Source organism: Triturus cristatus, chromosome 5_2 (assembly GCF_964204655.1).
Source record: "Triturus cristatus chromosome 5_2, aTriCri1.1, whole genome shotgun sequence".
NCBI classification, from domain to species: Eukaryota; Metazoa; Chordata; class Amphibia; order Caudata; family Salamandridae; genus Triturus; species Triturus cristatus.
This window is the reverse complement of record NC_140588.1, coordinates 1,070,409,266-1,070,426,192: the sequence shown is the minus strand read 5'-3', so window position 1 is coordinate 1,070,426,192 and position 16,927 is coordinate 1,070,409,266. Positions and strand designations below refer to the sequence as shown.

At 51.4% G+C, this 16,927-nt stretch overlaps 1 protein-coding gene across 5 annotated transcripts in view; it reads right to left on the bottom strand.

The window, feature by feature from the left end:
* GDPD2 (glycerophosphodiester phosphodiesterase domain containing 2) overlaps positions 1-16,927 on the bottom strand; it is a 423,676-nt gene that overhangs the window by 94,568 nt on the left and 312,181 nt on the right. For all 5 annotated transcript variants that reach the window (XM_085608385.1, XM_085608381.1, XM_085608386.1 and 2 more), the window contains exon 4: positions 13,263-13,356. In XM_085608385.1, the coding sequence (XP_085464511.1) occupies positions 13,263-13,356 (94 nt within the window). The remainder of the gene's footprint in view (positions 1-13,262; positions 13,357-16,927) is intronic.

Sequence of the window (16,927 nt, the reverse complement as noted above, 5' to 3'; positions counted from 1 at the left end):
GGAGAGGGTCCTTTGAAGGGCAGGAGAGGGTCCTTTGAAGGGCAGGAGAGGGTCCTTTGAAGGGCAGGAGAGGGTCCTTTGAAGGGCAGGAGAGGGTCCTTTGAAGGGCAGGAGAGGGTCCTTTGAAGGGCAGGAGAGGGTCCTTTGAAGGGCAGGAGAGGGTCCTTTGAAGGGCCGGGTAGGGTCTTTTGAAGGGCAGGAGAGGGTCCTTTGAAGGGCAGGAGAGGGTCCTTTGAAGGGCAGGAGAGGGTCCTTTGAAGGGCAGGAGAGCGTCCTTTGAAGGGCAGGAGAGCGTCCTTTGAAGGGCAGGAGAGGGTCCTTTGAAGGGCAGGAGAGGGTCCTTTGAAGGGCAGGAGAGGGTCCTTTGAAGGGCAGGAGAGGGTCCTTTGAAGGGGAGGAGAGGGTCCTTTGAAGGGCAGGAGAGCGTCCTTTGAAGGGCAGGAGGGGCAGGAGAGGGTCCTTTGAAGGGCAGGAGAGGGTCCTTTGAAGGGCAGGAGAGCGTCCTTTGAAGGGCAGGAGAGCGTCCTTTGAAGGGCAGGAGAGCGTCCTTTGAAGGGCAGGAGGGGCAGGAGAGGGTCCTTTGAAGGGCAGGAGAGGGTCCTTTGAAGGGCAGGAGAGGGTCCTTTGAAGGGCAGGAGGGGCAGGAGAGGGTCCTTTGAAGGGCAGGAGAGGGTCCTTTGAAGGGCAGGAGAGGGTCCTTTGAAGGGCAGGAGAGGGTCCTTTGAAGGGCAGGAGAGGGTCCTTTGAAGGGCAGGAGAGCGTCCTTTGAAGGGCAGGAGGGGCAGGAGAGGGTCCTTTGAAGGGCAGGAGAGGGTCCTTTGAAGGGCAGGAGAGAGTCCTTTGAAGGGCAGGAGAGCGTCCTTTGAAGGGCAGGAGGGGCAGGAGAGGGTCCTTTGAAGGGCAGGAGGGGGTCCTTTGAAGGGCAGGAGAGCGTCCTTTTAAGGGCAGGAGAGCGTCATTTGAAGGGCAGGAGGGGCAGGAGAGGGTCCTTTGAAGGGCAGGAGAGGGTCCTTTGAAGGGCGCGGTGAGGGTCCTTTGAAGGGCCGGTGAGGGTCCTTTGAAGGGCCGGTAAGGGTCCTTTGAAGGGCCGGTAAGGGTCCTTTGAAGGGGAGGAGAGGGTCCTTTGAAGGGGAGGAGAGGGTCCTCTGAAGGGCCGGAGAGGGTCCTCTGAAGGGCCGGAGAGGGTCCTTTGAAGGGCAGGAGAGGGTCCTTTGAAGGGCAGGAGAGGGTCCTTTGAAGGGCAGGAGAGCGTCCTTTGAAGGGCAGGAGAGCGTCCTTTGAAGGGCAGGAGGGGCAGGAGAGGGTCCTTTGAAGGGCAGGAGAGCGTCCTTTGAAGGGCAGGAGAGCGTCCTTTGAAGGGCAGGAGAGCGTCCTTTGAAGGGCAGGAGAGCGTCCTTTGAAGGGCAGGAGGGGCAGGAGAGGGTCCTTTGAAGGGCAGGAGGGGGTCCTTTGAAAGAAAGGACATGCAACTATGCAAAGTTTTAAGGCAAAGTCGATTTTCCTGTAAATACAGGAGAGGATTTTCTAGAGATTGCATACAATCCGAGGATGCAAACACCGTACATGTGCACGTGAGACAGGGCTATATTAGGTGCTTTTGATGCGCACTATAGTCAGGCAAGCATTATACCTCCTGAGAGGCCACAGCTAGAGCACGGCTTCAGCAAGTACAGCGGATCATCCTAAGGGCTGGACGCATAAAGTAACGACTGGACGCACACAGGGACATATGAAGAGGTCCAGGCTGCGTCCAGCAGCAGCAGTGACCTCAGGCTGCGTCCAGCAGAAGCAGTGACCTCAGGCTGCGTCCAGCAGAAGCAGTGACCCCACGCTGCGTCCAGCAGAAGCAGTGACCTCAGGCTGCGTCCAGCAGCAGCAGTGACCCCAGGCTGCGTCCAGCAGCAGCAGTGACCTCAGGCTGCGTCCAGCAGCAGCAGTGACCTCAGGCTGCGTCCAGCAGCAGCAGTGACCTCAGGCTGCGTCCAGCAGCCGCAGTGACCTCAGGCTGCGTCCAGCAGAAGCCGTGACCTCAGGCTGGGTCCAGCAGAAGCCGTGACCTCAGGCTGGGTCCAGCAGAAGCCGTGACCTCAGGCTGCGTCCAGCAGAAGCAGTGACCCCAGGCTGCGTCCAGCAGAAGCAGTGACCCCAGGCTGTGTCCAGCAGCAGCAGTGACCCCAGGCTGCGTCCAGCAGCAGCAGTGAAATCAGGCTGCGTCCAGCAGCAGCAGTGAAATCAGGCTGCGTCCAGCAGCAGCAGTGACCTCAGGCTGCGTCCAACAGCAGCAGTGACCTCAGGCTGCGTCCAGTAGAAGCAGTGACCCCAGGCTGCGCCCAGCAGCCGCAGTGACCTCAGGCTGCGTCCAGCAGAAGCCGTGACATCAGGCTGCGTCCAGCAGAAGCAGTGACCCCAGGCTGCGTCCAGCAGAAGCAGTGACCCCAGGCTGCGTCCAGCAGAAGCAGTGACCCCAGGCTGCGTCCAGCAGAAGCAGTGACCTCAGGCTGCGTCCAGCAGCAGCAGTGACCTCAGGCTGCGTCCAGCAGCAGCAGCGACCTCAGGCTGCGTCCAGCAGCAGCAGTGACCTCAGGCTGCGTCCAGCAGCAGCAGTGACCTCAGGCTGCGTCCAGCAGCCGCAGTGACCCCAGGCTGCGTCCAGCAGCCGCAGTGACCCCAGGCTGCGTCCAGCAGCCGCAGTGACCCCAGGCTGTGTCCAGCAGCAGCAGTGACCCCAGGCTGCGTCCAGCAGCAGCAGTGACCTCAGGCTGCGTCCAGCAGAAGCTGTGACCCCAGGCTGCGTCCAGCAGCAGCAGTGACCCCAGGCTGCGTCCAGCAGCAGCAGTGACCCCAGGCTGCATCCAGCAGCAGCAGTGACCCCAGGCTGCGTCCAGCAGCAGCAGTGACCTCAGGCTGCGTCCAGCAGAAGCAGTGACCTCATGCTGCGTCCAGCAGAAGCAGTGACCTCAGGCTGCGTCCAGCAGCAGCAGTGACCCCAGGCTGCGTCCAGCAGCAGCAGTGACCCCAGGCTGCATCCAGCAGCAGCAGTGACCCCAGGCTGCGTCCAGCAGCAGCAGTGACCCCAGGCTGCGTCCAACAGCCGCAGTGACCCCAGGCTGCGTCCAGCGGCAGCAGTGACCCCAGGCTGCGTCCAGCAGCAGCAGTGACCCCAGGCTGCATCCAGCAGCAGCAGTGACCCCAGGCTGCGTCCAGCAGCAGCAGTGACCTCAGGCTGCGTCCAGCAGCAGCAGTGACCCCAGGCTGCGTCCAGCAGCAGCAGTGACCCCAGGCTGCGTCCAGCAGCAGCAGTGACCTCAGGCTGCGTCCAGCAGCAGCAGTGACCTCAGGCTGCGTCCAGCAGCAGCAGTGACCTCAGGCTGCGTCCAGCAGCAGCAGTGACCTCAGGCTGCGTCCAGCAGCAGCAGTGACCCCAGGCTGCGTCCAGCAGCAGCAGTGACCTCATGATCACAGCAACGCGAGAGTACACGGGGTCACGAGGCAGACACGAAAAAGGAGATTCTGCAGCTGCTGAGCGGATGTCCGTCAAGCCTGGCCCCGAGTATGTACTGGAGGGGGGGTGAACCTTCTTGGTGCCTGCGGGGGTCACCATGATAATGCGATCCCTCCCGGCTCGTGTTCACTTCCAGCAGCATCTAAGCAATGACTCTGAATCAGAGACATTGGGCTGCAGTTGGGAAGTTCAGATCTTATCCTGTTTTTGGTCTAGCTAGAGGCTGCTTTGGCTAATTGAAAACTTTATGGCACCTGTTCTCACAAAAGTATAATAAATACTACAGACAGAACCAGTTAGAGTGAGTCCCCGACAGACACTGTCGTTCGGGTGTGTTTTTTTCCAATGTTCAAAGCAAACACAACAAGATGATGGACGGAGCGCTGAGACTTTCCAACCTCTCATCCCCAGTCAAGAGATCTGGGTGGAATCCATTCTTTGGCTCACAACGCCACCCCGCTTGGACAGTTCAGCCCTGACTGAAAGGCCAAGTCCTCCCCGAACTGGACACAAGCATCCTGGGACCGTTTTTGTTTTCATGGTTGCCATCAAGGCCACAACCTTCTGTGGATGGCTGCCTTGTACGGCTTGTGAATCCATTGGGTTTTGGTAACGGTCATCAAGCAGTGCTTTCGTTTGTTGGGTCGAAGATGCGCCATGATGTGTAGCATATAAGATGGACAGTGTGCACTCTTTGATGAATTCTTTGTTGCTGACATTTTAATTGCTGCCTTATAGCTTTTGTAAAGGAGTGCATGCTGTTTGGATGCCTTAGCCTGTCTGTAATCAGACAGCGCGATACAGTCATCCCCCTTGCCCATTCACGTGTTTTACTTACCGGTCAAAAGACATTTGACTTGATTTACACCCAGTTTAATTCAGAAACACAGGCGCTTTTCAAAATGCAACACAAGTACGAGTCCTTTGCCAAACATCAGGGCAAACACACTGTGTTGTGCAAATATCACCAAATACTTCTCGAGGCCTATTGGCTTTACCAATGGCTGGTCCATATTGGAAGGATTACTGCTCGAAGGCAGACCGGAGAAATATTCTGAGGTAGTAACATATTCTCAAATAATGCTCATAACAGAGGCCACTGGCCAGCGTTGTGTTTAAGGTGGTTGAGGGCAGAGATGTTTTAAGGGGTGTGCAAAGCGGGCAACTGTCCAGGGCCCCTGCCTTCAAAGGACCCGACAGTTTCATTTCTATATATTTTTGTTTTCAAGGTTCTCTTCTCTCTGCCAACCTCTACATCTTTCTCTTTTTCTCAGGGTCAGCCTAACGATTTTGGGGCTCTTGGCAAGCCAGATTTCTTTGTTTTATTGGCTTTAACTTGATAGCAATATGAGTGATGTGCATCTTTATACGGACAAGGTACATTGACTGTTTTGAGTGACCCGTATTTCTGAAAGTTTGGTTGGCATTATACAGGCCTGAATTAGCAGAAAATGTGTAACAGAATTAAAAGTTACTCCGCACAAGGGCCCCAGAAATATGTCTTGCCAGTGCCCCAAAAGTCCCTAAGGGGACACTGGTTGAAGGAGTGACCATCACTTCCTATGACCGGTGGCGTAACATAGGCCCCCGCAGTGCGGGGGGGCATGCTCCAGGGGCCCCTCAGCACAGTACCCCGACCTGAGAGCTCCTGAATAACAGTAGAGGGTGACCCCTCCATGTGCCTGGCAGGGGGGCCCCTCAAGATTCGTTATGCCACTGCCTACGACACGGGGCAGCTTCGATCATAGCAATACTGTCAGAGGTATAATTTACAGAAAAACAAATACGGATACAGAGCACACCCCAAGGGCAGGATATTTATAGCAGCTAACTAGCAGTTCCAGAAACAGCCCTCGCCCAGACTAGTGCCACCACCTAAGGAGAAGCTATCTTGGGACCAGGGTGTGGTCAGGACTTGTGCCTGTTGCATAAGAGATGGCAGATGTTTAGGGGAGGGGGTTTGTGCCGTGGATTCCTTCATGTCCCTCAGTCACCTCTAGTAGTAGATTTACATAGGGGGGGAGGGGGCGGGGCATGGAACCACAGAGACTATGTACTATCCAACCCCTACTGCACTGGGAGAATGACCCCGCTGGGGTTCCTGGCCCGATAGCCCATGGGCAGATCTCCAGCACAGCTGATGGAGCGATGGTGGACTTCCTCAGTGTGTGATTGGGGGTTTACCAAAGAAACTTATCGCTTGACTGTGAAAAGTCTATAGGGTGTACATAGCATACGTCACTAGGAGAGCACATGTTCCTCCATCCTCACACACGCACATAGCTCCCAGCCCAAGAGAGGATCACCTGCAAACTCTTCACCCTCACACACCACGTCACGGAAGGGAGCCACACCAACCCCTCCGACTACAAAACTACAACCAAAACCCAGATCCAAGCGTCTTACTTGGCTACACTCTCCGCAGAGTGATCATAATTATGGTGGGGCTTTCACCCACCGTCCCTAATCGCGGCCGCCACCCACCATACTACATCATTCATTATATCATCCATGCATGACACGTAATCACCCACTTCATGGGGTACAATGTCTCCCTTTTTACCCGCAGTAACTGTCTCTTAGGATATAAGCCCGTCAGGCATAACAATATTTTTAGAGTTTAAATTGTGATAATGAGATGTGACTAACAGGATGTTTTCTCACAGAGAAGAATTTTTGCTAATTGCACACATGATACTTTAATGAGTACTAATGTGCGACTGATTCACTGACAGCTTTCATGCAGAGTCTCTGCACAAACTCTCTTTGGTAAGTGGTTGTAATGAGACAAGACGAACAACAGGTTACTAAACAACAATCGAGTCCAATGACGGATTACCAAGGGATCTCACCCAGCAGTGGGTCGTAAGCGTCCACGCCCAGCCCTGGGCTGCCACGTCACCCCGTCCAGGGCCAGGCAAATATGGTCTATTGGCAGAAGGACTCCATAACCCCATCTCCTCCTACAGAAGGGGGTGAAGGACCATATACAGACATGGAAGTCATCCCCATCCAAAGACATTCCCATGAGGAAGCCAGTGGTCCCGTCGCTCGCTCTGCTGAGGTTTGCGCAGAGCGTTTCCTAGAGCTCAGGAGAATTAACAGACGATATGGATCTCAAACACTCTAGGTTTGATGTTTCTACTTTTTACGTCTGATCTTATTTGCTTTTGCTGGTGTTTTTATTGTAATCATGAGGAGTCTAATCCATAATTTCTAGCAGAGTCGGGTATTATGAATCAACATTGTATCCTATCACAGGATTATACTAATCTGGGACTGTCTGAAGTTGGGGGACCTCCTCAGAATACCTGTGACAGATCTGAAAGATCTGTTGCCCCAAACACATCTCTTCCAGATGTGTACAACCCACAGATTGAAGTGGTCGATACCTGGCTGTGATCGCTTCATCCACCGAGACCTGGCTGCATCCATAACTCCGAGGGCTGCATCCATAGCTCCGAGGGCTGCATCCATAGCTCCGAGGGCTGCATCCATAGCTCCGAGGGCTGCATCCATAGCTCCGAGGGCTGCATCCATAGCTCCGAGGGCTGCATCCATAGCTCCGAGGGCTGCATCCATAGCTCCGAGGGCTGCATCCATAGCTCCGAGGGCTGCATCCATAGCTCCGAGGGCTGCATCCATAGCTCCGAGGGCTGCATCCATAGCTCCGAGGGCTGCATCCATAGCTCCGAGGGCTGCATCCATAGCTCCGTGGGCTGCATCCATAGCTCCGAGGGCTGCATCCATAGCTCCGAGGGCTGCATCCATAGCTCCGAGGGCTGCATCCATAGCTCCGTGGGCTGCATCCATAGCTCCGTGGGCTGCATCCATAGCTCCGTGGGCTGCATCCATAGCTCCGAGGGCTGCATCCATAGCTCCGAGGGCTGCATCCATAGCTCCGAGGGCTGCATCCATAGCTCCGAGGGCTGCATCCATAGCTCCGAGGGCTGCATCCATAGCTCCGAGGGCTGCATCCATAGCTCCGAGGGCTGCATCCATAGCTCCGAGGGCTGCATCCATAGCTCCGAGGGCTGCATCCATAGCTCCGAGGGCTGCATCCATAGCTCCGAGGGCTGCATCCATAGCTCCGAGGGCTGCATCCATAGCTCCGAGGGCTGCATCCATAGCTCCGAGGGCTGCATCCATAACTCTGAGGGCTGCATCCATAGCTCTGAGGGCTGCATCCATAACTCTGAGCAGAGTCCCGGAAATGTTGAACCAACAAGTTGTCCTACAGCCCTCGGCCATCCCGCTCCTCCAATATCCAGACTTTGAATCGGGATCCGGAGGCTGTCATTTGAAAGTGCTTCGTTGTCCCTGCGTGTCAACGCTGTGGAGGCAAGGCCCTGGAAATGCACACGTCACAGTACTCAGATTATATAGTGATTTGGATGGCGATTCCACAAATATTGCCTTTGGGTTCACAAATTGATATCTATGTCAACGGGAGCCGACATCATTAAGAATTGGTTGCAACCAAGATGTAGAGTTCTGAGCCGACTGGAGGTGGGATGGGAATTTCACAGTGGATCACAAGACTGTACTCAGAACCAGGCATGATAGAATGTTCTGGTCTACTGAGTAGGATGCGCATATGATATAGCCCAAAGTACTAATTCCAGATGGCACAGAAATCCTGGAAGGGCAGCGTATGCCTACTACTAACATGAAAGCCTATGATATAGCAAGTTACTAGTGATTCATGCTTTTTGAACCCTATATTTTGGGTCAAGGTACAGTACGCTCACAAAGGACCTCGCTCTATGGCTCCTCAGCCAATACTCAACCATGAACAAGCATTGGCAAATTCAATAAATTTGACACTTGAAATTGTTTTCACTAAAAAGTTTGGACTGGTTGTAATGTGGTCACTTGAAGTCACTTTAGGTGACCAACTCCAGCAGGGAGCCAGTCAGTGGGACCAGGAAGATCCTCAGAAACCGTCACCTCAGCAGGTGAAGCAGTATTCAGCCAGTTCCTGGCACTTTTATCCTTTGCAGGAAGTGGTCCTGCTGCAATGGATGAATGATGCTCAAGATGCTAACGGCTGCTGTGGATACAATGCGGTCGATGGGGGTCTGGCTGAGATTAGCTCTTTCAGTGCTGGCAGAGATCCAGTTGCCACTGGACTATCAGTCGCCCAGTAGAACAGTGTGTAACTTTGCACGCGCCAGTTTGGCAACCAAGCATTTGCACGGTAGAAACAGCAGTTTTGCATTTTTATTATCAGAGTATGTAAAATACAAGTTCTGCCCGTGAGATATGTTGCATCCTGGCTTAAGACTTTATAGGCCTGCCATAGGGGTGACTTACACATATACTAGGGGGAAGTCTGGTTTTGCCATTACTTTAAATGTCAAATTAGGGCTACCAGTTTAAACTGCTCTTCCAGCCTACAAATGGTGGACTGGGGGGTCTTGTTTCCTCGTGGTGCCCCCAGGGAGGCACAATCAGTGCTGCAGTCCCTAGAGGTGACCCTCTAAGTTACATGCCTTAGGTCCCCTAAGTACCATTTACTAGGGAGTTACAAGTAAGTTAGCTTAGCCAATTGGGTACGAGCCAATTCAACATACCTGTTTATGGGTAAGGCCACGGGCACGGAGGTCTGGTTAGCAGGCCTCAGCGCACTCTTAGAATCAAAATACCAACCGCATCAGTCCGACAACCAGGGTGGTGACCACACAGAAAGGTGCATTTCCCTGCAACCAGGAAGCCCGAAAAAGGCTTTCCAAAATATTAAAGGATGGAGTCAGCGCAGTAAATCCGCCTGTCCTCCAATACTTGTGTGCGTTTCTGTCTCTCCTCTTTAGAGGAAGCGTGGACGTATGGGTATATCCGGTCGGACACACAGGGGGACTCAAACCGTTAGAACAGGGGGGGGCGGGGCTGGTTTCCAAGCCATCCTATCTTTGAAACCTTTGTTCATCCTCATCCCGGACCCTAAAACTCCCACGATGGCCGCAGTGGTTAAGAACTGTGATCCTGAGGCCACTGGTGGGGGGTGTGGAGGGGGGGGGGGTGTTGTAAACGAGCATGGGAGGCGGGATCAAAGGCATGCTTTCAAAGAACGAAATATTTTGTACTATTTTGTTAATCTTTCACCTTCGAGTAACTAACTGCATGTTAAACAACACACCTTAAAGGAAAAATAAGCGCAAGTGAAGCTAATCCGTGAGAGATGCTCTGTTTTACGCTGTGAAACCTCTGTTTGTTGATGCCGTCACGGCAGATACCCGCGTGTGTAACCAGAGAGCCACAGAACGGAGCTCTGGTCGGTGCAGTGGGGAACAGGGACCAGTGTGTTTCTAGTATTACAAGGCAACAGCCTGTGACAGAAAGCACTTTGACTATGTACGGCGTTATTTTAAACGTGCATTACACACAGCAGAAGATAGGCTGCCACAAAGTGCACATCAAGATTTAGGTTTACAATGAAAAGAAGCACTTTTAAAATATAGTTGTGAGTAATGTGCAGATTGTACGCGGTGCAAACATTTTTTATAATTACCCATTAAAAGCACGCGCTCCACAGCTCATCAGGTGACCTTACAATACTTCTCATAAAGAACACGCTTCAAGTGCCTGCATCAATGGAAGCCACTGCCTTCCGAGCAGCCTTTACATTTGCAGATTAACCAAATGTGGAGAAGTGTGGCTCACTGGTTAGAGCAGGCAGACCCTGAAGCAGAGGTCAGACCCGGGACCAGGGTTCAATTCCCGACGCGGCAGGGTCTTGAGCTCAAATGTCCATGGACTCGATAATTCTCGCTTCGGTGCCTGACCTAATCATGGGTTCACACTCTGGAACTCTGGGCATTAAGCTTGCTTAATCTCCACAACGGCCCCCGCGGCGGGATGCCTGGCTTTCACCTTGGGGATGCCCTGTAGGGGCTATCTCACAGGGAAAAGCCAGGACGGGTTCCCAAGGCAAGCGCGGAGATACCCCTTCGGGGGTCGATTCAGGCGCTATATAAGAAACATAATAATAATAATAATAATGTGCACATTTACATTTCTTTAGGCCGCAGACACCCTGGGCTCGAAGGCCTGTGTCTTGTTCAGCTCTGTCCCTCCCTCGGTTTCACCGCACAGGAGACTTAGTCGCACCCACAATTCACTGTCCTGGGACACTTGGCTCTAAGCATAAAGCAGGGGAACTCTTTTTATCAAATTAAAAAAGTATGAGCAGGTCCTGCCCTTCAGATCGCGCCCCAGGGTTTCACTGCCTCAAAGGAAAGATTTTGGAACTGGCCCCATGTTTTCAAGGACCCACCTTTCAGAATAATCTGGAGGGCCTCAAGTGATGGGGAGGGGGTGGGGGGGGCGCCAGGTTCTGGCCAAAAGAAGCATTATGCTGTTAGCACCATTGAAGAGCGAAGTAGGTTCAAGGCTCTCTGTTTCGCCCATCGCATCGCCCAGGGAAAAGGCCCTGGATACCTGCGCAACCTTCTTACTCCCCACCGTCCCATCCGCAACCTCAGATCTGCTGGAGCAATGCTGTTCCAACTCCCCCGCGTTCGCAAGACCAAGATTGGAGGTGCTTCCTTTAGGTTTCTAGCCAGCAAACACTGGAACAGGCTTCCTCTTGATCTTCGCATGGAGCCCTCTGAAGCAAGATTCAGATTAAAATTGAAAACTTACTTATTCCCACGTAAATAATAGCCTTTTTCTGGGACCCAGACATGCCCCGGACTTTGGCCTTTCTGGGAGGAGTGGCACTTGTTAGCGCGGGGACACACTATGCTAAGTGTAACCAGGCGCTTTAGAAATGGTTTTATTATTATTATTATTATTAGCACTGCTTTATCTGAAGTGGGAAGTAAATGATCGGCAGTACGCCGCTCTGTAATGGGCATCACTAACATCTTTTGTCATTTAAGAAGGTGTCAAAAGGGAACGACCCCAAATATTCTTCAAATTCCCCACCCCCATTTCTAATACTCACACTGTGAATACTTTTACACATTAGTAAAGCCTTCCTGACCAGAATAGTTGCCTTTGCAATCATGTGTTTGTCTGCATTTTAAAACAGTAACATAACTTAACTACAATGTTTAAATAAGTCTAGGCATATTTAAACATTTTTGGGGGGGGGGGGTGAATTTTTTTTTCTCAGTGGAGGGGGGGAGAGGGCATTAATAAGTTTGAAGACCACTGGGGTAGGGGTCAGGGCAGTCACTGCAGCTCCATAAAGAAACAAGCGGACAGAAAGGTTGTGGAGGGTGCACGACAGCCAGTAAGAACCCATGGAGGAACAGGTCATGAGGAGGTTGGGAGGATACCCACCAAGAACCCATGGACTAACACGGCCACACAGAGGTTGAGTAGGGGACAGGACAGCCGGTAAGGACCCATGGAGGAACAAGGCCATGGGGAGGTTTGGAAGAAATGTGGAGGACCCCCACCAAGGACTCATGGAGGAACAAGGCCATGGGGAGGTTTGGAAGGGATGTGGAGGACCCCCACCAAGTCCCATGGAGGAACGAGACCATGGGGAGGTTTGGAAGGAATGTGGAGGACCCCCACCAAGGACCAATGGAGGAACGAGGCAATGGGGAAGTTTGGAAGGAATGTGGAGGACCCCCATTAAGGACCCATGGAGGAACGAGGCCATGGGGAGGTTTGGAAGGAATGTGGAGGACCCCACTAAGGACCAATGGAGGAACAAGGCAATGGGGAGTTTTGGAAGGAATGTGGAGGACCCCCACCATAGACCCATGGAGGAACAAGGCCATGGGGAGGTTTGGAAGGATGTGGAGGACACCCGCCAAGGACCCATGGAGGAACGAGGCAATGGGGAGGTTTGGAAGGGCCAAGAGGACCCTCCCAAGAACCCATGGAGGAACGAGGCCATGGGGAGGTTTGGAAGGGATGTAGAGGACCCCCACCAAGGACCCATGGAGGAACGAGGCCATGGGGAGGTTTGAAAGGGATGTGGAAGACCCCCACCAAGGACCCATGGAGGAACGAGGCAATGGGGAGGTTTGGAAGGGCCGGGGAGGACCCTACCAAGAACCCATGGAGGAAAGAGGCCATGGGGAGGTTTGGAAGGGCCGGGGAGGACCCACCCAAGAACCCATGGAGGAACGAGGCCATGGGGAGGTTTGGAAGGAATGTGGAGGACCCCCAACAAGGACTCATGGAGGAATGAGGCCATGGGGAGGTTTGGAAGGGATGTGGGGAACCCCCACCAAGGACCCATGGATGAACAAGGCCATGGGGAGGTTAGGAAGGATGTGGAGGACCCCCACCAAGGACCCATGGAGAAACGAGGCAATGGAGAGGTTTGGAAGGGCCGGGGAGGACCCACCCAATAACTCATGGCGGAACGAGGCCATGGGGAGGTTTGGAAGGGACAGGGAGGACCCCGCCAAGAACCCATGGAGGAACGAGGCCGTGGGGAGGTTTGGAAGGGCCCGGGAGGACACCCACCAAGGAACCATGGAGGAACGAGGCCGTGGGGAGGTTTGGAAGGGTTAGGGAGGACACCCGCCAGGGACCAATGGAGGAATGAGGCCATGGGGAGGTTTGAAAGGGCCGGGGAGGGTACCCGGCAGGGACCAATGGAGGAACAAGGCCATGGGGAGGTTTGGAATTGCCTGAGAGGAGACCCGGCAGGGACACATGGAGGAATGAGACCATAGCAGTGCAGTGAGGTGGAGGTACTCTTTGCTGTTCAGGCGGCAGGCTTAAGAAGGTGCCTTATTTCCAGAGACCATATGCAGTGTTCAGGCACACTTGCAGAATTTGGACTTACCAGTAGTAACGAGGAGTAAGTGACCAACACGGAGGCCACGATGATGTACACAATGGTCCAGTCCAGCCATATGTTTTGGGTTTGGAAAATGTGCCTGTGGGACGAAAGACTGTGGTCAAAAGTGGTAACAGACACTGAAGAAGGACAATGGTGGAAAACAAACACTGACAGAGGTACAGCAAGAGGCAAGCACAGACATCTGGCACTAGAAAAAACAGGCACTGTGACAGGTAAATACAGAGAGATATTTACAAGGTAAATACATATTCAGAGATACACTGCCATGTAAGCATACAGAGACAAAGCAACAAGTAAACCAAGAGTGACAGGTATACCTACACAGATACAATGACAGGTGAGCACAGGCAGATAGAGTGAAAGAAAGATACAGAAACAGTGAGTTAAACATATAGTGAGAATTAAACATGCAGAGATACAGCAAACATACAATGTGTCAGACACGCATAGAGACACAGTGCTAGAGAGAGCATACACAATGACAGATAAGCAAACAGAGATAAAGTAACACCCAAACCTGCAGAGACACAGTAACAGACCATCATAGGAGACTAGGGGCAAATAAACAGGGATAGAGACATATGTAAACAAAGAAAGATAAAGTGACAGGAAAACACACAGATAGACAAGGGCAGGCAAACATACAAACATTTCCCTCATTACACATTAATTTACCACAAAGGTCTTTTATTCAAAATTATTTTAACTTTATTCATCATAACTTTGCCCCAAACATAATAAGCATGTATTTAAACATCATACAACACATTCCTTTTAAAATAAGGCTGTACATATCTATTTACATACACCCTCCATTTCATTTTTTCAAACTTGCTCTATAATTACTTTTTTCATAAAACGTACTGCCTTCTGACATTCTTCGTAATTACGCAGCAGTTGTTCCATCATCCCGCTGTTCACGGTACAGCGTCTTATTTCTACTGAATTATAATCAAGTGTAAATATAAATGTCCCATGAATCTCACAAACATGTCTGATGTAAATGTTGAGTAATGAAAGTCCCTTCCTGAAAATATACATAGTTCTAGAAGTAGTTACTAATTGTGTGTTTATTCATATACCTCAGGAAATATACCCGCTCATCTGAGAGCAGAATGGTTGGTGAGAGAGTTGGTTCTGAAGAAGGTTACATACCTTAAAAGAGATTTGTAGCCGAAACGTTGTATTGACAAAAACAACAGACAATGTATCACAGACATCAAGATGATGGAAAAAGATACAACTAATGCATAATATTTTAAAAGTCATTAAACAATATATGTTATGAAAAGAGAAGAAATTATAGGACAAAGTTAGCAAGTATGAAAATATGGAAAGGAGGGTTTGTGGAATTAGTGATGCATTGAATAATTTTTAAGTGGAAGATATTGTTTAGTATTTGATTATGTCATTTTGTGTGGAAAAGAACTGTGATGAATAAGTCAAAACATTTCTATATAAAAGCCCTTCGTAAGTTGTCAACATCCCACCTCCGGAGGGAGGCCAGTAAATCCTATTAACTCATTGATTTTCATTTTCTATTTCCTGTATCCTCAAATATTAAGATTGCCTGCGAAGTGTACTAGCTCTCCCTAATAGTTTGTACATTATCTCCATTTTCCATTAATTAACTCCATTCTCTTATAAAATTATGAACCTCTGGTTCTCTGCTCTTAAGTTTTCTTTCGTGCCAGTGAGGTCCAAGGTGTGGATTATTAAATCAGCCACAGCAAGGCTCACCATCCTGGTCACGTTTCAAAGTATTAGCATTCTACGTAGCAGTGTTTGGGGAGGAGGGGTTCAAACTGCATATCACCAAGAGTAATGCATGGGGCCATATACATCCCTACCTCTATTTGCATCTCAGATGAAGGTGGGGTGTTTTCCATCCCTGGAGCTTTCATATTACTATACATTGCTTCTACTGGACTTTCCTCCAGGGCAGATCACCTGTATACACATGCTGCCAATCACATACATCTCCAATGGAACCTGTCGAAGGCCTTTCGAGGGCCAGATGTTGAAATCCCTTGCTTGTTGTACCATGATGGACTTCATTAGCACGTGGGCTAACCCAGGTGTGAGAAGTTGGCCTGGTATATGCTGTCCACTAATTAAAGTGGGCACCTTGTACCAGTCCAAACGACCCTTATGGTGATTAGGTTAAAGATAACCTTTATGAAAGCTATCCTAGGGGTAGCTATGGAGAGCAGCCTTCAGGCTAAGTCTTGATGGAATGTAAAGCAGCTTGCTTTACCAGAGCAGAACCCGAGTGATCAAATGAAAGGAGCCACGCAAGAGATATATAAAATATGTGTTTATTACTAAACACTCTCTACTAATCTCTATACGAGATTAGAGCAAAAAGCACACAATATTAAATCACTAGAACAACAGTAAATAGCAGAATATACAGCAGGCTCCAGGGGGAGACCGAACCTTATACTTAAAAAATGGTATAACAAGAAAGTCTTCACTAGACACAGTGCCTAGAGCACGTAGAAACGCTGGGACCCCAAGGAACCACCCAAATGAGTGACACAGGGAGCCCACGGAGGTCGGGTGCAGTGTGGGAACGCAGACGCGAGCTCCGTACAACTCTATAGGAAAGTTGCAGTTGGAAAATTACACTTTATGGACACTTCGGAGAGGATTTCAAGCAAACCCTTTGGAACATAGAAGGTTTTAAGGCAAGCAACCTTGTGAGTACCGAGGTACCCATGTTACCTATCCCAGAGGAGCCGGGTGCATAGGGGTCATGTGGAGTCGGAAACCCTCATCGTTTTCAATGGCATGATGCGAAGAAGTACTGCTACCGGGAATATGAAAAGTGTCCGGTGGAATCCAAGCCTGGATCCGAGGTGAGAAGAACCTGAGAGCAGAGGGGACAGAGTCTTGGTCACTTCTGGGTGACCAGGGACTCGATGGACGAATGCCCACCGGTGTTGGGTGTTTCAAGTGTGAAGATAGGATGCCTGACTCTGCAGCCACGGGGACCAGGAGACGACGAAAGTCTGGAGGTGAGCTGTCCCACGAAGGATATCAAGTGCTGAGGGGTCAGTGTCCCGATTGAACACCAACAAGTCTTGGCAAAGGCAACCCACACGGGCAGAGGAAACAAGTTACGGTGAGGACCAGCAAGGTTCTGGGGACTCTCCAAGCTATGGGGAGTCAGGGCACGTCTGGAGCAACCAGGGAAGCCCAAGGAAATTCAAAGTGACCCTCGCAAGGACCCACAGGCCAACGGACCCGGGACTGCGAAGGGACCTCAAGCGGAATCACAAAGCACCAGCCCACAGAGCACTCGTGGAGTAGAGGCAGGAGATCTTCAGTGGAAATGCTGCTCGGGGTCGGGACTACACGTAGTCTAATGCACAGCCTCAGGGATCACCAAAAAGCATATGCTCCTGCAAAAGTACATGGTGCACAGGGGTTCGGGTTGCACAGTCCCCACGAGGGATACTGGTCTTGGGATTGCTGAGAGCGCAGATCGACCTCAGACGCTCGGGAATCCACCTCCTGTGTTGTAGGAATCTTCGGAGTCTTCAGAGGCTCGGGAGATGCAAACCGGTCAAGTGCGTTTAGGTGCCTGCTGCTGCAGGGGAGTAACTCCTTTACTCCAAGGGAAATTCTTATGTCGTCCAGCG